This window comes from Pelobates fuscus, chromosome 1 (genome assembly GCF_036172605.1).
Source record: "Pelobates fuscus isolate aPelFus1 chromosome 1, aPelFus1.pri, whole genome shotgun sequence".
NCBI lineage: Eukaryota > Metazoa > Chordata > Amphibia > Anura > Pelobatidae > Pelobates > Pelobates fuscus.
In genome coordinates this window covers 393,226,652-393,249,545 of record NC_086317.1, presented here as the reverse complement: position 1 = coordinate 393,249,545, position 22,894 = coordinate 393,226,652, and the positions used below count along the sequence as shown (strand labels likewise).

General features: G+C 42.8%; 1 protein-coding gene across 1 annotated transcript in view; it reads left to right on the top strand.

Annotated features, from left to right (window-relative positions):
• The first annotated feature begins 9,869 nt into the window (after nt 1–9,869).
• LOC134596320 (retinol dehydrogenase 7-like) overlaps nt 9,870–22,894 on the top strand; it is a 41,923-nt gene continuing 28,898 nt past the window's right edge. Inside the window, exons 1-2 of the mRNA XM_063444762.1 lie at nt 9,870–9,893; nt 10,864–11,188. Of these exons, the coding sequence (XP_063300832.1) occupies nt 10,873–11,188 (316 nt within the window). The 5' untranslated portion in view covers nt 9,870–9,893; nt 10,864–10,872. The remainder of the gene's footprint in view (nt 9,894–10,863; nt 11,189–22,894) is intronic.

The following is a 22,894-nucleotide window of genomic DNA, read 5'->3' as shown; positions in this document are numbered from 1 at the left end:
TGTATCTGTATATCCGTAGCTGTATGTGCGTCACTGTGTGTATCTGTATATCCGTAGCTGTATGTGCGTCACTGTGTGTATCTGTATATCTGTAACTGTACGTGCGTCACTGTGTGTATCTGTATATCTGTAACTGTACGTGCGTCACTGTGTGTATCTGTATATCCGTAACTGTACGTGTGTCACTTTTTGGATCTGTATTTCCGTAACTGTATGTACGTCACTGTGTGTATCTGTATATCCGTAACTGTATGTGCGTCACTGTGTGTATCTGTATATCCATAACTGTATGTGCGTCACTGTGTGTATCTGTATATCCGTAACTGTATGTGCGTCACTGTGTGTATCTGTATATCCGTAACTGTATGTGCGTCACTGTGTGTATCTGTATATCCGTAACTGTATTTGTGTCACTGTGTGTATCTGTATATCCGTGACTATATATGTGTGTCACTGTGTGTATCTGTATATCCGTAACTGTATGTTTGTCACTGTGTGTATCTGTATATCCGTAACTGTATGTTTGTCACTGTGTGTATCTGTATATCCGTAACTGTATGTGCGTCACTGTGTGTATCTGTATGTCCATAGCTGTATGTGTGTCACTGTGTGTATCTGTATATCCGTAACTGTATGTGTGTCACTGTGTGTATCTGTATTTCTGTAACTGTATGTGTGTCACTGTGTGTATCTGTATATCCGTAACTGTATGTGTCATTGTGTGTGTCTGTATATCCATAACTGTATGAGTGTCACTGTGTGTATCTGTATATCCGTAACTGTATGTGTGTCACTGTGTATATCTGTATGTGTGTCAGTGTGTGTATATGTGTATCGGTTTGTGTGTCTGTATATCCGTATATGTGTACCTGTATGTTTGCCAGTGTGTGTATCTGTATGCTTGTCTGTATATCTGTATCTGCATGTTTGTATCTGTGTGTCTGTATCTGTATGTGTGTCTGTGTATGTAGTTGTGTATGTATTTGAGGCAGATGTGCTCAATATATATGTGTCTTTTAACCCCTTAACGCCTTAAGGACACAGCTTCAGAAGCTGGACATACACTTAATCGCACAATCCTCCCCCCCTCCCCCCCCCCCCCCCCCACCAGTTTTGGCAATAATAGCGTGTGCATAATATGTCCAGATTAGGAAAAGTTTTTCAAAATAAATTATTTTATGTATCTGGATGCACAGAGTACTTAATATATGTAGGAATTCAGTTTATTTTGAAAGTTACAGGTCACAAAATACAAGGGGTAAAATAAAATTTCAATGTGAAACAATTTTAGAAGTTGGTATGTTTGTCTTGTAAATGTGATAGCCGTCACAGAAAACACAATTACCACACAAAAGTATATATTTATATAAAGTAGACATCACAGGCTATTTACCTAAGGTTAGTTTGACACTTGTACATAGCCATTGACCACCAATCTCTACTAAATATTGTAAAATTGTGTTTTTTTCAGTTTTTTTTTACATATACTCATATAACAAGGTATTTTTTAATGTGCATTTCATAAAGCTTGTTTGTGCTATTTCTGTACAAAACCCCATATTGCAGGGTTTCCCAAACCTTTATGGGCCGAGACCCACTTTTGAAAACGGTAATTTTTCGAGACCCACTTGCTTTTAAAGATTATTTAAAAAATGAACACCATGGCAATCCGTTTTAGAGGCATACAAATGTCACACCATGGCAATCAGCTTTAGAGGCATACAGTTGTCACACCATGGCAATCAGCTTTAGAGGCATACAATTGTCACACCATGGCAATCAGCTTTAGAGGCATACAGTTGTCACACCATGGCAATCAGCTTTAGAGGCATACAGTTGTCACACCATGGCAATCAGCTTTAGAGGCATACAGTTGTCACACCATGGCAATCAGCTTTAGAGGCATACAATTGTCACACCATGGCAATCAGCTTTAGAGGCATACAGTTGTCACACCATGGCAATCAGCTTTAGAGGCATACAATTGTCACACCATGGCAATCAGCTTTAGAGGCATACAGTTGTCACACCATGGCAATCAGCTTTAGAGGCATACAATTGGCACACCATGGCAATCAGATTTACAGGCATACAGTTGGCACACCATGGCAATCAGCTTTAGATGCATACAATTGGCACACCATGGCAATCAGTTTTAGATACCTTAATCATGGCAGTTTTAGAGGCATAATTATGGGAAATCTTGGCAGCTGTAGAGGCATAATTTTGGCCTATAATGGCAGTTTCAGAGGCAGAAACTTGGCAAATCATGGCAATCACTTTTAGAGGCATACAACTGCTACTTTCTCACAGACTCAGTCAGAATCAGAAGTGCTGTGTCCTGCTTTTTCATACAGGCACCTCACATTGATAATCCTAGTGGTGGAACTAATGTAGAGAGGGCCCTGGTGTTTTCTGGGCTCCGCTTTAGTACAATTGTGGCCAAAAGGTAGATCCCCATCTGTCTGAGAACTTCAACAATGCTATGCCAGCTGGGGATCTACCATTTGCGCATCGTTGCAGGGTTATATTTGTGAGCAGTGTTTGAGCGTTTGAATGTAAGTATGTTTTTGTATTAACTATATGTGTGCCTGTATGGGTGTATTTGTATGTACTGTTGCCATTGGAATGTAGTAGTGTACTTGTTTGTAATGTTTGCTTCTGAATGCAGGGGTGTTTGTATGTAGTGTAGGACTTTAAATGCAGGTGTGCTTTGCGTGTAGTGTTGGTGTTTGAATGAAGGGGTGTTTGTATATAATTTTTGTGTTTTAATACAGTGTTGTGTTTGTATGTAATGTTTGCGTTTGATTGTAGTGCGTGTGTAGTGGATGCAGTGTGTGTATATTGTGTATATATAAAATATACATACATATATCACAATTGCGGTGATCTTGGGTTAATTTTAGTAAATGACAGACATTTTCCATCATGTGTCCTTAAGGGTAGGACTGCCATGACGGAAATTTTCCATCAAGCGTTGGGATGGGGTTAAGGATGGAGGCATTTGTAAATTCTTTTATTGATATGCTTGTTTTATTTTAATAAGCATATCTGCATCTCTGTGCCTAGATACATATCCCCCTCCCTCAGCTTTATTGCAAGCCTATCTGACCCTCACATATCTTTATTCAACAGCCTGATTTCCAAACTATCAAGCCCCAATACTGCTGTAAGAAAACTCAGTGCTCCATCAGCTGATCGTGTGCAATAAGCAAGTCTGATGTCCGCCCTCCCCTCACCACCCTACCCCACCCCATGCTCATTATTACATTTATAGATTGTCTGTCACACCCAAATTTTTGTTAAGTAAAAACAGGTGTACACACTGCCTCTTATTAGTACAGTCCTGCAGTTTCTTAACCTATAAAATTCAAAATTTACCTGCTCTTGATATTCCAATTATTTCCAATTTACTTTTTCACAGTTTACATGATCTGTCTTCTCCTCCTCTTTTTTTCTCCTCTCTCAGTATAAAAATCTCTCCTTACACCCACTTCACTCACCCGCAATCCATATTTACATATGCCCCTCTCTGCTACACTCCCCCCTTCTCTCATCTCATGCCTTGCACTAATTTTTCTACTCTCTCACTCCTACCCACAATCAATCTCATCCTAGACCCCATGCATACAAAACCCATTCACAACTCCTGTCACTTTCTCTCCTCCTGCTTCTAGCAGCTGGTGATGTCTCTCCCAATCCAGGGCCCTTCACCTTCTCTACACACACTAAGAAAACCAGAAACCCCACAAACCTCATCACAATACCGTGCCCTTTACCCTCACTTACCAACATTCAGTGTGCACTCTGGAATGCCCGCTCCATCTGCAGTAATTTAAAATCAACAGCCATACACGACTTTTTCATCTCAAACTGGAAGAGGTTTATGCTCTGCTCCAGTCCCCCCCGCCCCACCACCTGCTCCCTAGATCCAATTCCCTCGCATCTCATCCATACTCTGTCTTCTTCTCTTTCTCCACCTATCACTCAAATTCTCAATCTCTCTCTCTCCTCTGGCATATTTCCATCGCCCTTCAAACATGCAACTGTAACCCCAATTCCAAAGAAGCCCAACCTTGACCCTAACTCCCCGTCCAACTACCGTCCTATCTCGCTACTGCCTTTTGCATCCAAGATCCTTGAAAGAGTTGTGTATGCGAGATTGACAGACTTCCTCGAGTCCAACTCTCTGCTAGACCCGCTTCAGTCTGGTTTCCTCGCTAAGCACTCTGTGGAAACGGCACTGACCAAAGTATCCAATGATCTACTCGCTGCAAAATCTTGTGTCACTACTCTATCCTATTTCTCCTTGACCTATCTGCAGCTTTTGACACTTTTTGATCATCGACAGCTTCTTCTCATCCTCCACAGGCTGCCAATAAAGGAAGGGTAAATTAGGCTCAGAGAGATCAGTGGTACCTGGGGAATACATATGGTGATTGCTATATGAGCTATGTCTGCCAAAGGCTGAACTAAAACCCAAGATTAAAGTCTTTAAAATACTATAGAGTCACCAGTTAGCTTGTAGGATCACGATAATGTGTGTTGAGAAAAAAAAACATACAGTAATATAGATAAGCCCCCAAATATGGCTAAAGAAATCCTAATAGCAGCTAAGGTTCCTGGTGCTTGACAGAAAGAAAATAGTAGTGGGGAAGAAACAAAGTAAGAATCATCTCCCCCCTTTTACTTTAGCTGTCCAATAACAAAATGAGAAAAAAATGGGGAGACATCAACCCCACAACCCTAGCCCCAGGCTGCCAAACAAGAAAGGGTATATTAGGGAGAGATCAGTGGTACCTGGGGAATACGTATGGTGATTTCTATTTGAGCTATATCTGCCGAAAGGCTGGTCTAAATTTCCAGATGAAACTCTTTTAAATACTATAGAGTCACCAAATAGCTAATAGGATCAAGGTAATGGGGAGGGGAGAGATTCCATTCCCTAGTGGTCCGGTGGCATGGTGGTGCTACCGGCTCCTTGTACCTGCAGGGGGGCCCAGCACACTGCATCTGTACATTACAGCTCTTCACGCGCATGGTAACCTGTGGCAATGCTCTGACGGCTGCACGTCTCATGAGAGTTAATGAGCGCAAGGAGCTTTAATGTACAGATGCAGTGTGCTGGGCCCCCCAGCAAGTACAGGGAGCCGGGGGCCCACAGGTGCACATATATAAAGCGATCATCGCTATATATGTGCAGAGAGGGAATGTGGGGCCCGGGACTGCCAAAGCAGTCTGGGCCCCCCAGGACAGCCAGGCCGTGACTACCATCATGGTTGTCACCCCCTAATGGCGACCCTGCTCAGGAGACTTTACTGAACACAAATATTAGTGTATCAAAACAATAAAACGTATCACAACGATGATATTATCAGAGAAAGTGTAGTTTTTTGCATTTTTCGGCACTGTCACTGACGATATCATTGTCGTGATACTTTTACTGATTGAAACACTAATATTTGTGTTCATCGAAGTCTCCCAAGTATAACTGTACCCCCATGTACAGGTTTTATGGTGTTTTCAAGAGTTGCAGAGTCAAATATAAGACTTGTATTTCATTTTTTTCACATTTAAAATCTCCAGATTGGTTATGATGCCTTTTAGACAGTATGGTAGCCCAGGAATGAGAATTACCCCCATGATGGCATACCATTTGTAAAGGTAGACACTTAGTCACAAACACTGGCCAAAATTAGCAATTCGTTTTTTGCATTTTCACACACAAACAAATATGAACGCTAACTTTGTCCAGCGTTTGTAATTAAGCGGCTACTAAAAAAGACTGGAATACCCCATTTGTAATACCTTGGGTTATCTACTTTTGCAGATGGTATGCTATTATGGGGGGTAATTCTCATTCCTGGGCTACCATACACTTTTTAAAGGCAACATCAGTCTGGCAAATTTCTATGTGTATAAACTGAAAAATGTAACATGCTTAATTTGACCCTGTAACTTTACAAACACCATAAACATGTACATGGTGGTACTATTTTACTTATGAGACATCACATTGAATACAAATATGTAAACTTTATTGCAGTGACAATTACCAGTATTATGACTTTCACTGTTAAAATGCAATGCAGAACTAAAAAAAAAAATATTTTCTCATTTTTTAAAAATATTTTATTCATATTAAATTATGTTTCGTATATAAATATTTGATGTGACATGAAAGCCTTGTTTCTCATAAACAAAATTATATATAATAAGTGTAGGTGCATTGAATATGAAAGAGGTGAATTATGGTTGAACAGATATATAGCTCAAAGGTTTTGTTTACGTTTTTTTTTAATCTTAACTTGTACAACTGCCTCAGTCCTTAAGGGTTAAATATTGTAGTTTTGTATGATGTGTGTATTATCAAGTGTATGGCTGGATGCGTGTGCATTGAGGCTGTGTGTGGAGTGACAGCGTGCATGTTGTTTAGGTGTAGAGTGGCTGTAAGTTTTATAGTGTAGTAAAGTAGTTTTGTGTGATCTGTGTTGTGGCTTTATATTTCTGACTGTGAGTGTGAGGTGACAGTTTTATGTTATCTGTGTGTGCATGTGTGGTGATTGTGTGTTTAGGTGTAGGCTGGCTGTAAGTGATGTGTGTTGATGAGAGTGGGTACAGCGAGGGATTTGTGTAAGTAGCTGCGAGTGGTACGTGCAGCTGTTTATGGGTAGCTGTGATTGGTATGTGTTGTGTGTAAGTAGCTCTGAATTATCTGTGAGTGATGTGCGTGGCTGTGTATGGGAAACACTGAGGAGAATGTGCAGGTAGAGTAGTGCTCAGACTGTGGGAGGCCAAACTAATCTTACAGATTTTTTTGATTGGGTTACTAAAATAATAGACCAGGGTGGTGGGAGGCCAAACTAATCTTATTGACTTTTTTGATTGGGTAACTAAAATAATAGACCAGGGTGGTGCAGCAGACACTGCTTACCTAGATTTCAGTAAGGCTTTTGACACTGTTGCACATAGAAGGCTTATCAATAAACTGCAATCTTTAAAGGACCAGCTCAATGAAGTGATCTGGGTGCCAGGTCCCCCTAGTTTTAACCCTGTAGCTGAAAACATAGCAGTTTCAGAGAAACTCCAATATATACATTGAGGGCTAATCCAGCCTCTAGTGACTCTCTCCCAGACAGCCAATAGAGGCCGCTTCCTTGATTCTCATTGTGAAAATCGCATTGAACTCACGCTGGACATCCATAGGAAAGAATTGAGTAATGCTTTCCTATGGGTGGTTTGAATGTGCGGGCACCTCTGGCCGCACATGCGCATTTGGCTCCACTCAGGAGCTGACGTTGGCAGGGGGAGGAGAGGTCACCAGGGTCGAGGGAGTCCGGTGCTGGATTAAGGTAAGTGCCTGAAGGGGTTTTAACCCCTTCAGCCCAGCGGGAGGGAGCTCCGAGGGAGGGGGGGACCTAATAACCCTATAGTGCCAAGAAAACTAGTTTGTTTTCCTGGCACTATAGTGTTCCTTTAAGTTTGGATTCCAATATTGTTGAATGGGTAAGGCAGTGGCTGAGTGACAGGCATCAGAGGGTTGTAGTCAATGGAGTATATTCGAAGCATGGTCTTGTCACCAGTGGAGTACCTCATGGATCTTTACTTTGACCCATTCTCTTTAATATTTTTATTAGTGATATTGCAGAAGGTCTTGATGGTAAGGTATGTCTTTTTGCTGATGATACTAAGATATGTAACAGGGTTGATGTTCCAAAGTGACAAGTCAAATGGCAAATGATTTAGGTAAACTAGAAAAATGGTCGTTAGGTAAACTAGAAAAATGGACGCTTGCGTGCTCTCACTGTGATTTTCACAGTGAGAATCACGCAAGCGCCTCTAGCGACTGTCAATGAGACAGCCACTAGAGGCTTTGATGGCTGGATTAACCCATTTATAAACATAGCAGTTTCTCTGAAACTGCTATGTTTATAAAAAAAATGGGTTAACCCTAGCTGGACCTGGCACCCAGACCACTTCATTAAGCTGAAGTGGTCTGGGTGCCTATAGTGGTCCTTTAAAGGTAGGCAGACAATGTAATAGAGCAGCAGGAAATGCTAGCAGAATGCTTGGTTGTATATGGAGTGGTATTAGCAGTAGAAAGAGGGAAGTGCTCATGCCATTGTAAAGAACACTGGTGAGACCTCACTTGGAGCATTGTACGCCGTACTGGAGACTGTATCTCCAGAAGGATATTGATACCTTAGAGAGAGTTCAGAGAAGGGCTACTAAACTGGTTCATGGATTGCAGGATAAAACTTACCAGGAAAAGTTAAAGGATTTAATTAAACCTGACCAAAGGAAAGGCAATTGGGATCAACGTCTAAGAAGACGTGAATGCTATTGGATTTATCGCCTAAAAACCCTGTCCCCTAGGGGTCTTAATGAAGGGTTTTCATACTCTCCATTTATTTAGAAGTCTCTCTACAATACATCATTTTGAACACTAATAATTAGTCCATTAATTACATCCTAGTTAGTTTTGCGACTAGTTAATTTTTCCTTTAGCCCTTAATAGGACTTTATAAGTTATAGTGGTTTACTTCATACACTATATTTAGGGGAAATTACAAGTCCCCTTCTTTTCTCTTGTATATACATTGTTGACCCTCTACTTTCATCCTCTCCCCGTATTTTCTACTTTAATGCAATACTGTTACTCTTCATAATATGCAGGGTTATAATTGCTATTTATTCAGAATAGATACCTTAGGGATCTTTACAAACAGTTGCATTATGCATAATAACCCCACCTTTTAATGAATTTCCCACATTGAATGTATATGCATATTGAGTAGAATATAGAGGTAGTCCGTCCACTGAAAAGAATCCTGTCAGTTATCCGATGCAAACGGACTTTTAACTCCGCCCACTTTGAGCAGATATACTGACGACATCAGGACCTTACCGGTGATTGGTCCATCTACATTTAAATACCGGGGGGGGTTTGGGCGGCAAATTTAAGCCCCTGACGAAGGAGTCTCGCACTCTGAAACACGCGTCGGGTTTCAGCGTGATTCCCACTCACCACACTCTGGCACTCTGGCACTTCACTGTGCACATCACTAAGCATGAATGGGAATCCTTTCTTTTCACCTTCACCTTTGGTTACTATAACTTGATAATTTATGTTGCCTTAGTTTAGAGTCTAACCGCAGAGGAACAGCAGTTAGGCAGCCTTTTAGTGCAGAACACCCACAAAGGTGTTTATTAGCAGAATATAGGGTATTGGTTAGACCAGTTGTTCATATAGCAGCATTTCATTAGATCATTACGATCATTATTAGCTAGTTGTCCACTGGTCTTTTTCGTATCTACAAGATACCTTCTCCCTACCACTGCTTTTACAATGGCACCAGCAACATTCTTCCTATGACTCAAGCTGTTTCCTCTATTATTCTGTGTGGGTTGTTTTGCTAGATAGACGTGTACAATCGGATTTTGTGGAGATTATTGTAGTAGTTTGCACAACAGCAACTTTACTGCAACATTGGTTCCACTTGTATCCCCTCCATGCAACAGTGATTAAAGCTTACATGTAGCACTGTTGATGCAGGGTTTTTGGTACCGTATTTTTATCGGTTAGCATTCCGTTTTTTCTTTACCTCTATCTACCATCAATCACCAGTATTTTTATATGTATTGTTGTACCTTACTGACTCTAACTAAGCACTAGGCAGTACATGTTTAAAATCAGTGTTTTTTTCTTACACCTTACCAGTTTGCTTGGAAGCTACCCCCTTAAAGGGGTACTACCTTAGCATTGTTCATTTCTTTCTATATTTAACCTTTACTGTTCCTGTTTAGGAACAGTAAAGGAGGAAACTATATCTAAAAGAAGAAAAACTACCACAACAAGAGGACATAGTCTTAAATTAGAGGGGCAAAGGTTTAAAAATTATATCAAGAAGTATTACTTCACTGAGAGGGTAGTGGATGCATGGAATAGCCTTCCAGCTGAAGTGGTAGAGGTTAACACAGTGAAGGAGTTTAAGCATGTGTGGGATATGTGTAAGACTATCCTAGCTATAAGATAAGGCCAGGGAATAATGAAAGTATTTAGAACTAGATGGGCAGACTAGATGTGCCAAATGGTTCTTATCTGCCGTCATATTCTATGTACAATAGAAAAATAAATACATATATTTTTGCCCCCTCTCTGCTTACTTTAGGTAGAGGACACATTTCCCTATTAACTGGTGGCCAGTGAGTCAGTGTCCGGTCCCTGGTGACCCAGTGGAGTTTGTGACACTCCTCTCCTGATCAATATTACCCTGCCTTCTCTCCCCCCTGTTGCTCTCTGACAATGTGCAGGGAGAAGGGGAGTGTAATCACTTCCTCCCAGCACATGGGGCACATTGTTCTATTGAAGTTCCCTACCCTGTAAAAATTGCTGTGATGTTGCGGGTGCGCATGTGCCGACGGTGGCCCATCCCGAGGCATATGTTGATGACATCACTGCCACAGTTGCACTGCCAGAATACAATACACTGTACTTCACATGCGTCCTACACAGCTGATTTAGCCACATGCACACTTGCACCGCCAATATACTCTACCCCCACACTGCGCATGTGCAGTTTGATGTCATATTAACACGTCTCCTGCACACTCACCACGTTCCAGCAACAAAGCACATGCTGCACACGTGCACGGCGCCTCATAAGAATCCCATAGCCCTTTTTGGTGGGGCACAGGTGCCCCACACAGGTAAGCCAATCTACAGCTGATTATACAGCTGCATTGGTTATGGTGCTTTGATGTTCCTTTAAAGAGTAAAGGAAATGTATTTAATGTATATTACCCCACTGATACTAAATATGATCCACACCCACAATACTGTATATTTTTTTTCAGTCACAAATTTTCATCATGTGGTTCTATCTGCTGCTAGTTGTATTGGCTCTAATGCTCCTGTATAGATGGCACAGACAAAGCCAAATATTGGATAATCTCTCTGGAAAATATGTCCTGATTACTGGATGTGATTCTGGATTTGGTAACCTCCTGGCGAAGCAGCTGGAGCGGCGTGGGATGCTGGTATTGGCGTCCTGTCTGACAGAGAAAGGGGCTGAGGATCTGAAGAAGGAGACATCACATAGACTGCAGACTGTAATCCTGGATGTCACCGATAGTCATAGTGTCAGCTCTGCTGCCAAGTGGGTTACAAACATTGTAGGAGAAGCAGGTAAATTTTGTTTTGTAAATATTAAAAAAATTGTATTGCTAACAAGATGTGCGTGTACGGTGTATAATATGTAGTACTCTCATTCTTCACCTCTTTGGTTTCCATTATTTATTATTTTGTTTTTTATATCCCTGTTGTGTAACAGCAAAGCAGGCCAGAAAATGTTAATGATTTAAAATGTTAATACTATTGAAGCAGGGTTTAAACTAGAAATCCATGGACTTAATATGACCCATCACACTTTAGCTACCCCAAGCCTGCCTGTAAAATCATTTTTCTTACCTACTACAAAAACTCAAAAAAAGAAAGGCAATCAGATATGCAAAGTATGCTGAAGCCAAAGAGTGGATTAAATGGATCCTATAGTCCCAGGAAAACCAAGCCATTTTACTGGCACTATAGGTTTAATAGGTCCCCCCCTCTCTCGAACCCCCCCTCCCTTGGGGCTGAAGGTGTTAAATCCCCTTCAGCCAATTGCCTGAATCCAGCGCCGATGTCCCTCAGCGCTGGGTTAGATTCTGCCCGCGCTCTTTCCCCACCAACATCAGCCTGCGGGGGAGACCTAATGCGCATGCACTGACATGGCCACTTGCGCATTAGACCTCCCCATAGGAAAGCATTATTAAATTCTTCCCTTTGGGGAAAATATGATGCTGGAGGTCCTCATGCAGAGCGTGAGGATGTCCAGCATCAGATAACGGACCAAAGGTCCATTTGGATTCCGGAAGCCACTGTGGGCAGACTTAGAGTTGCAATGTAAGCATTACAGTTTCTCTGGAACTGCAATGTTTTACATTGCAGTACTAAGTGCAATAGGAACACAGCACACAGACAACTTTAATTAGCTGAAGTGGTCTGGGTGCCTACAGTGTCCTTTTAAATGGTAGTCTAAATAGGGGGTAACCGTTATTAAATATTTTGGAACAGATGAGAGGAGAGCCCTCAAAGGGATGTGTAAAGCACTTTTTTGAGGTAAAACTAATTTTATGTGTTAGATTAAAACAAAAGCAACACAACAACAAAAAAACAAAACACAAAAACAAACAATGTGCCCTGTGTCAAAAAACATGAAAAAATTAAGTGATAATTACTGTGGTTTATAGTTTGTTTTTTAGACTTGCTACAATACTGTAATACAGTGGTTCCCAAACGTTTAGGGTCCAAGGCGCTCTTAATATTTGAATATTTATTCAAGGCACCCCAAATCAAAATTTCTAGGATGCATATCTGTATAGTGCTGCGGCATTTACTGGCGCTATAGTGTAATGTTTAGTGTTAATGTTTGAAGGAGTGCTTGTATATAGTTTTAGTGTTTTAATACAGAGTTCTGTTTGTATGTAATGTTTGCATTTGATTGCAGGAGTGTGTTTGAATGTAATGTTTACTTTGAAATGCAGATGTACATTTGTGTAAAGTATTTCTGTTTGAGTGAAGGGGTGTTTGTATGTAATATTTATGTTAGATTGCAAGAGTGTGTTTGTATGTTGTACTGGTGTTTGACTGCTTGGATGTGTGCACATACACTACCACATACATACCTACATACTTACACAGATATACATACACATTAACACACAGATAAATACACCGACACATATGCACAAATTATTATAGACACCAACACATACATACATATAGATACACACAGACACATACACACACTGACACATACACACACCGGCATATACACACACATGCACATTGATAGATGCACACACCATGACCCAGATACACACACTAACATAAAAACACACACCCTGACACACAGATGCACATACACAGATGCACATCCTGACATACAGATATGTGCACACACACACTGAAACACAGATGTATGGACACACACAGACACACACTCAAACAGAAGCAGACTGACATTTACCCACACATACACACACAGATGCACAGCCTACCACACACACACACACACTCATATGCACACCCTGACACATACACTCACACACTAACACACACAGAAGCACACTGACAAATACATACACTCACACACATACCCTGACACACACTCATACACATGTGATATTTTTTATATCTCCAACCACCCTCCTGTTAGATTACCTTGCATGTCCAAAAGGGTGGCTTGGAGTCCTGCTGGCTGGTGGGAGCCAGGGGTCTGGAGCAGCTCCTGGAATGCTCCTCTCCCCTCATGCTGTGGCTGCCTCCTCTCCCTCATGCACGGTCTCCCTGCATGAAGCTGGGAGGAAGTGACAGGCTGTCACTTTCTCCCTGCCGGCAAACACTTCAGGGGCTCGATCGTGGTCTTAAAGGACCGCAGCACCCGACCGGGCCCCAGTTCAGCAGTTATTGTTTCCCCGGTGCTATAATCATAGCATCTGGGAAACATTCTGTGGCGCCCCTGTGTTCACGCATTATTATTAATATTATAGCAACGGTTCCCAAACTGTGTGCCGCGGCGCACACAATTTTGAAACCGCTGCTAAAATACTGTACATTATAACTCACTCCTTCAATTCAGTTCAAAAGATTTTCCAAAGTTTCTAAGTGACAATTTGCTTTAGATTAGATGCAATGTTTGAAAAATAGTGACACTTCTAGGTCATTCAGCTTATATATGGTTTAGATGGGGATAGAGGTTATTACACGTATTATATGTGTGCAGAGTAGGTTGAATAAGTTAGGTGATGTCTTATCTTCTACAGCAGTGGTTTCCAACCCAGTCCTCAAGTACCCCTAACAGTTCAGGATTTAAGGATTACCCAATTGTGTCTAAAGTGTTTTTAGAAAGGGTACTTGAGGACTGGGTTGGGAACCTCTGTTCTACAGGGAAAGCATATAGTTCAGGATTAGCATGTATAGAAAAAGTAGGGAAAGCCCCCGGAAGTAGTCAATTGCAAGTAAATTCTACCTTTACAGATTGTACTCTCATATTGTTTAGAGATGGAGGAGAAACGTTTCAGCTAATACAAAGATTAAGGTGTCTCCCCTATTAAGGGAGTTCCATTAAGGTGTTTCCTCTATTTAAAGACACAGATAACATCATTATTAAATGAATGTAATTATGAAAATAGCAAACCCAGGGAAAACTTCCCTAATCCAGGTCTCCTCTGTCACAACAGTTACAATATTTAATTAAGAAAGTTGCAGATTAGGGTACAGCTTGATCACCATCAGTAAATCCTCAACTTTCAGTTTCACAAGCTGTCCTGCACTCTAAGTATTAGCCACCCCCATACTGCTTCGAGACAGTCCCTATTAACTAGCAATACTAATAGCTATAATGTCACATAAAACAAAAAGCACAGGGTTAAGTGATGTTAAAATAAATCACCATGGGGGGCTCTCTAACCGCAGAGAGTGATGGACGCTTGATCCCGAGCTCCGGCAAACAGGGACGTCAATCCGCAACCATCCTGAGTTTTTAAGTACCCAGAACTCACCAAATGATAATATGGCACAGCAAAAAGGAAAGAAGAACACAAACAAAGCGGAGAAATTAAACTTCTTTGGGAACAAAACACACGCCGAGCTGATGGAAACGCAGCCCGCATCCCAAGATGGCGGTGCCAGCAAAGATAACCTAGACTTTGCTAACTCGGCGGAGCCGGAAATGGACACCGACAAACTTACAAAGAGCCACTTACAAATGGCACTGGATGCCCTGTCCCACAAACTGATCTCAACGTGGCAGCATTCAATGGACTCACTTATAAAAAAGACATGCATGAACTGGGAAATCGTACCTCCCACATGGAAAACAAGATGGAGAAGTTTGCGTCTGCTCATAATGATTTAGCCACACATGTGGAACAAATGGAACAGAAGCTGATAGCAACGGAAACAAAGATCGCAGACCTTGAAGATAGGGCACACAGGAATAATCTGTGCCTTAGAAGTGGAGACAATCTTACCAGAAAACCTGGTAAAAAAAAGCCCATGTTAGAGGCCTACTACAAGCATACTCGCCAGAAATACCAACGGATATGCTGCTCATAGATAGGGAGCATCGCTTACCACGTCCCAAATTCTTACCTGAAACAGCCCCAAAGGGATGTGCTGATGCGTGCACACTACTACCACATCAAAGAGCATATACTCTGTGCAAGCTGGAACACAAGCAAACCGCCGGATGATTTCCCTGACGTGAAAGTGTTTGCAGACCTCTCTGCTTCTACACTCCACAGAAGAAGGGACTTCTCCCAAGTAGCAGATATCCTGAGGGCGCACGGCATTAGATTCTGGTGGGGCTTCCCGACCAAGATGCTGGTGACCAAAGACTGAAAGATATAGATCATCTCCTCACCAGAGGATGGTTTTCGCAAGCTGCACTCGTGGGGATTCACAGAGTCCAAACCTGCCACCAGCACATCACCTCCACCTGGCTGATTACAACTGGAGTGGAGCAGAGCAGGAACAAGCACAGCACTATAAAGACTGCAAGTATGCCTGCACTGACACATTATGCCAGGCACACACCAGGGACCAGCTATGTTTTTCTTTTAAATATTTTTTTTAATCCTTCAATTTTACTTTTCCACTATTAATTTCTGTTTAATCTTGGCTGATAGCTTAATATGTTATTTTTCTGTTTAGCACACTATTGCATAAGCTAAGTTGGCATTCTCAGACTAGTAAATACACTGCTTAACTAATGATTCTCTCCACAAACACATATGGAGGCAATATAACACATTTCTCCACAACGGGACTGAAACTAAATCTATTACCAAAAAAAAAAGAAGGAAGGAAGGAACAGATTTAACAGAAAGGTTAACTATATATCTACTCCCATAGAGTGACTAGCCCCAACATGGCACGAAGGATCCAATGAGACTGAGCATGACTATCTCTGTCACACAATGGCGGGAGCTCAATGCCCTATTAGCCCGAGGGATCCCCCTCAGGGCTACTACGGACCACCCAAGCACACCCCACGGTCTCAAATCATTACTCATAATCTGACTGGCTCCAATAGCTGAGATCCATTAAATTGAAAAAACAACCACCCAAACCTATACAGACGCCAACTACCCATAAATGACATTGCTTGCATAGCACAGGAAGTCGCAAAACTATATGTAAGATTAGACCAAGAGGAGACTGAGACCGACAGATTCCTGGGCCCATACAGCTATCCCGCCAAAACATAGTTCACCCTAGTCCATAGTTCACCACAGCTAAACTGTCATGAGACACACTGACCTGGATGATGGTGGCTGACAACCGAGGAGATAAAGCATCAGCACGCAGACACCTTAAACTACTGAGAAAAAGTATAATATGGTGCACATATGTCCAGGGGGGACATCTATCTTAAATAAAGAATGATGAATGCAACCGGGGATGGACAGGCAGATGCTCTAATCTAGGGAAAACCACATGCCCACATGCATACAATGCCAAAACACAAAATACTCAGCGGAATGCATGATACCACGACATGCCATAACTCTCAACACGGCACGCAGAGTACAGGGTAGTTACGAGGGCGTAAAGATAAACAAACAAGACATATGAATGGGAAAATGTCTTAGAAATATTACTTTAACAATCTCAGATGTGTAATTGTGACAAGGTATAATGCTTAATGACGCTAAAACTCAGTGTTGGCAAATGTCATGTGTATATGTATGTTGATGTTAATGCAATCTACACAAATCACACAGAGACCATACAACTAGTACTGACAAGCGAAAGATGAGAGGGCCAAAACTCCAAATGGAACGTCACCACCTCAGGATGGGTTACATAAGAAACGGTTCTTACACTTAGACCCGTAGCCACCTCACGGAGACAAGTAAGTTTCCACCCCCACGGTACCACACACAGGTACCATGCCTCAAAACCAGAGTCTATGTAAATACTTAGTTTATGTTCACCAACAGTTTCAACCTTCCTTTCCCCTCCATGCACACTCCAACTCACAATACAAGGGCCGCCCATTACGAGGAGCAAAACAACGAAACTACAGCTGCCCATCCAACCCAGCACAAACCTTACAGGCACTCACCGCAAGACTCGAGACGAACACACAGCACTGAACACTAGACACACTAAATTATGAAGATACAATCACATAATGTTAGAGGGTTAAACACCCCACATAAACGCAGACTCCTCTTACACCCTGTTCCAAATTATTATGCAAATTCTATTTAAGTGTCAAAGATTAAATATTTTGTTTTTCAGTTTAACTCATGGATGGCATTGTGTCTCAGGGCTCTTTTGATCACGGAAAACAATCTCGGACACCTGTGAGAATTAGATTGCCAGGTGAGCCTAATTTAAGGAAAAACTACTAAAGGAGGGTGTTCCACATTATTAAGCACAGCACCATTTTCATGCAATATGGGGAAGAAAAAGGATCTCTCTGCTGCCGAAAAGAGTGAAATAGTTCAATGCCTTGGACGAGGTATGAAAACATGAGATATTTCACGAAAACGTAAGCGTGATCATCGCACTATTAAGAGATTTGTGGCTGATTCAGAGCACAGACGGGTTCGTGCAGATAAAGGCACATTGAGGACGATTTCTGTCAGATCCATGCATCAGATCAAGAGATCAGCTGCTAAAATACCATTATATAGCAGCAAACAGATATTTGAAGCTGCTGGTGCCTCTGGAGTCCCACGGACATCAAGGTGTAGAGTCCTCCAGAGTCTTGCAACTGTGCATAAACCTTGTATTCGGCCACCACTAACCAATGCTCACAAACAGAAACGGCTGAATTGGACAGAAAAATACATGAAGGCTAATTTTCAAACAGTCCTGTTCACTGATGAGTGCCGTGCAACCCTGGATGGTCCAGATGGATGGAGTAGTGGATGGTTGGTGGACGGCAACCCTGTTCCAACAAGGCTGTGATGTCAGCAAGGCGGTGGTGGAGTCATGTTTTGGGCTGGAATCATGGGAAGAGAGCTTGTCGGCCCCTTTAGGCTCCCCGAAGGTGTAAAGATGTCAGGGTACCTGCGGTCTCTACCTCCGAAAGAGGTAGAGACTTAGCTGTTCCTCCATCCAGACGGCCTGATGGCTCCCTTTCCCACGGTCTATCCGGTCATGCAAGGCCGGCCGCGAGGGAGTGACTGCCTTTTACAGCATCTAGGCAGGAAGTTGTCATCAGGACACTCCTCCGGAACGACCTGTCACTCAATTGCTGCAGGACCAATCAGGACTCCTCGGAGGCGTGGTTACTGCTCTGAACAGGGTATTTAACAGAGCTTCTTTCATTAGCTCATTGCCCTGTCGTGGTTCTAGCTTGTTCTAGTCACTCAGTGCTTGTGTATTCTATTATCCCTTTTGGTTTTGACCCGGCTTGTTTACCTTACTCTGCTTATCTCTGTTACCCTTGATTCGGCTTGTCTCTCGCTTACCTGTCTTCTGTTACCCTCGACCTCGGCTTGTCTTTGACCATTCTATACTGTACTACTTACGTTAGTCCGGCCATTCTAAGGTCCGGTATACGTATCTGGCTACTGTTTGTACTCTGCGTGTTGGATCCCTGTCCCGATCCTGACATTACGACAGGCAGGGGCGTATTAGCCGCGAGGCAAACAAGGCATTTGCCTTGGGCGGCATTTTCCAGGGGGCGGCAAAAAAAGCCGCCCCCCAAATGCCCAAGGCAAATGTCTTGTTAGCCTTGCGGCTAACAGACATGCCGGATGGGCTGCTGGGCGATCGGGCGGCACTGCCTGGCGGGCGGGCGGCCGGCTGGCGAGGGAGCACTTCCCCTGAGCTGTTTGCTCAGCTCCCTCGCCAGCCGCAGAGTGAGGCTGGGAGCCGGAATATGACGTCATATTCCGGCTCCCAGCCTCACTCTGCGGCTGGCGAGGGAGCTGAGCAGACAGCTCAGGGGAAGTGCTCCCTCGCCAGCCGGCCGCCCGCCCGCCAGGCAGTGCCGCCCGATCGCCCAGCAGCCACTGGGCCACTGGACCACCAGGGAGGAAGAGACCCCCCCCCCCCTCCCCAGCATTCCCAAAGGTAAGGAGGCTGGGGGGGGGGGTGTTAAATAAAAAAAAAAAGTGTTAAAAATAAATGTAAAAAAAAATGTGTTAAAAATAAATAAATAAAAAATGTGTTAAAAATGTGTTAAAAATAAATTTTAAAAAAAGTGTTATAAATAAAACAAAATGTGTTAAAAATAAATTTAAAAAAATGTGTTAAAAATAAATTTAAAAAAATGTGTTAAAAATAAATTTAAAAAAATGTGTTAAAAATAAATTTTAAAAAATGTGTTAATGTGGGTGAGTGTGTGTCTGTGTCTGTTAGTGTGTGTGTCTGTTAGTGTGTCTGTTAGTGTGTGTGTGTGTGTCTGTTAGTGTGTGTCTGTTAGTGTTTGTGTCTGTTAGTGTGTGTGTGTGTGTGTGTCTGTTAGTGTGTGTGTCAGTGTGTGTGTCTGTTAGTGTTTGTGTCTGTTAGTGTGTGTGCCAGTGTGTGTGTCTGTTAGTGTTTGTGTCTGTTAGTGTGTGTGTGTCTGTTAGTGTGTGTTTGCCTGTGAGTGTGTGTGTATGTTAGTGAGTGTGTGTGTCTGCTAGTGAGTGTGTTTGTCTGTTACTGAGTGTGAGTGAGTCTGTTAGTATGTGTGTGTTTCTGTTAGCTAGTGTATGCGTATCTGTCAGTGAATGTGTGTGTATTTAGAATGCGGGGCGGGGGGAAAGGTTGGGTGGGGGTGGCGCGGGGGGAGGGGAGCGCCTGAGTTTTGTCCTGCCTAGGGCAGCACAAAACCAGGATACACCACTGACGACAGGGCCTATGGATCCTGCGAGTACAAACAGTCAGCTTGCCTCTCCTGATCCTAGGTTTGAAGCCATGGATCACAGAATGGATCAGATGGCGCTTGCGCTACAGGCTCTATTATCTCGTGCCAATAACCCACCAGAGGAGATACGTAATACCCCTGTTTCTCCTGTCGGTTCAGGTCTAGAGGTAGCCACACTGGGTGCTTCTTCTCGCATTACCCCCCCAGTACGCTATGGTGGGGCTCCTGAGAAGTGTAGTGGTTTCTTAAACCAAATTAGTATCCATTTTGAATTGCAACCTCGCTCTTATCCTACAGATAGGGCAAAGGTAGGATTTATTATCACCCTACTTATTGAGAAAGCTCTGAGATGGGCCAACCCATTATGGGAGAACGATAACCCATTAGTTTATAACTATAACGCCTTTGTAGCTGCTTTTAGAAGAACATTTGACCCTCCAGGTAGAAGGGTTAATGCAGCCAGATTACTGTTGCGTCTGAGACAGGAGAACCAAACACTGGTGGATTATGCACTAGAGTTCAGGTCTCTGGCGTCAGAGGTCAAGTGGAATGAGCAGGCGTATATGGATGTATTTTTGAATGGCTTATCTGAAGTAATCCTTGATGAGGTTGCTACCAGAGAACTCCCTGAGAATTTAGAGGATTTAATTTCGTTCATCTCTCGTATAGATGAACGTTTAAGAGAGAGACAGAACACTCGAGAGAGGAACCGGAGACCTTCTTTTAGGTTAGCCTCGCTTTTCCAAGTCCTGACTCCACGGTATCTTTGCTTCCTAAACCTATGCAGATAGGGTATACCCGCCTCTCTGAGGAGGAAAGACAGTACAGGAGAAGAGAGGGTTTGTGTATGTATTGTGTAGCTAAGGGTCATTTACTCTCGAACTGTTCTAACCGCCCGGGAAACGCTCGCACCTAAGTCTCTCTAGAGGACAGGCCTTGGGTGTTTCTATTTTGTCCTCTACTCCTAATTATAAAGATCACAGGCTTCTGCTACCAGTTTCCTTAACTTGCGGGAGGGAAGTAGTAAGGGCTATGGCTTTGATAGATTCCGGTGCTGCTGAGAATTTTATCGACCAAGCCTTTGCTAGTAAAAACAATTTCCCATCCCAGCTAAGGGAGACACCCTTGGCCGTTGAGGCCATAGATGGTAGACCACTACTAGACCCTGTTATCTTTCGTGAGACCATACCCATTGAGTTAAATGTTGGTATCCTACACGTGGAGAATTTATCTCTTCTGCTCATTTCGTCTCCTTCCGTTCCCATAGTTCTGGGGTACCCATGGTTGAAAGAACATAACCCTATTATTGATTGGGAGTTAGGGGAGATACTCTCGTGGGGCCAGGGCTGCCAGGATCGGTGTTTGTGCAAGGTTTCTCCGTTAGCTAATATTAACATACAGGAGAATCCTACTCAGTCCACAGAAAGACAAATACCAGATCTTTACCTAGACTTAAGGTCAGTGTTTGACAAGAAGAATGCCGATTCTTTGCCGCCACACAGGTCATTTGACTGTAAAATTAAGCTTCTACCCGGGACTATGCCTCCGAGGGGCCATGTATATCCTTTGTCTGTTCAGGAAAACTCGGTTCTAGAGGAGTATATTCAGGAGAATTTAGAAAAGGGATTCATCAGGAGGTCTTCTTCTCCGGCCGGGGCGGGGTTCTTTTTCATTAAGAAGAAGGATGGCACGCTGAGACCTTGTATCGATTACCGAGGCTTGAATAAAATAACTGTCAGAAATGCCTATCCTATCCCACTGATTACCGAGTTATTTGATCGCCTTAAGGGCTCCAAAATCTTCACCAAGTTAGATTTCAGAGGGGCTTACAATTTGGTGAGAATCCAGCAAGGTCACGAGTGGATGACGGCATTCAATACCCGGTATGGCCATTACGAATACACTGTTATGCCATTTGGATTATGCAATGCTCCTGCAGTATTTCAAGAGTTGATTAATGAGGTACTTAGGGAGTTTCAGCATGATTGTGTTATTGTTTACCTGGACGACATACTAATACACTCTAAGGAGATTGAGACTCACCATAGACAGGTCAGAAAGGTGTTACACAAACTTCTGCAACATGGTCTATACTGCAAATTGGAAAAGTGCAGTTTTGATCAGTCTCAGGTAGACTTTCTTGGGTATGTGATTTCTGGGGAAGGTTTTAAAATGGATCCTGGTAAACTCCAATCTATTTTAGACTGGCCTTTGCCCAAAGGACTCAAGGCTATCCAAAGGTTTATTGGTTTTTCCAACTACTATAGGCGCTTCATTAAGGGTTACTCCTCTATCATTGCGCCTATTACCAATATGACCAAACAAGGGGCTGATACTAAGTTCTGGTCTGAGGAAGCTCTTGGTGCTTTTAAGACTCTCAAGGACCTTTTTGCCTCAGCTCCCATTCTAGTTCATCCTGATACGACTCTGCCTTTCTTGCTCGAGGTCGATGCTTCTGAGACAGGAGTTGGGGCTGTTCTGTCTCAAAGGTTAGGGGTGGATAAACCGTTACACCCTTGTGGTTTCTTCTCTAAAAAATTTTCTGGGCCTGAGAGCAGATATGACATCGGGGAGAGGGAACTGTTAGCGGTCATTAAGGCTTTAAAGGAGTGGAGACATTTACTGGAAGGGACTCTACACCCTGTTACTATCCTAACGGATCATAAGAACTTGTCTTATATTGGGGAGGCTAAGCGCTTGTCCGCCAGGCAGGCTCGCTGGGCTTTGTTCCTCACTCACTTTAATTATGTACTTACGTATAGACCTGGTTCTAAGAACTCTAAAGCCGATGCTTTGTCTCGTCAATATGAACCATCCACTATAACTGAACCACTTCTGTCCTCCATAGTTCCTAAGGGGAATATCATCGCGAACACGAATCTCAGGATTCACTCTCCATTGCTTTCTGAGATCATGAAGTTTCAGCATTTGGCACCCAAACAGACTCCTGGGGATCGACACTTCGTTCCTGCCGC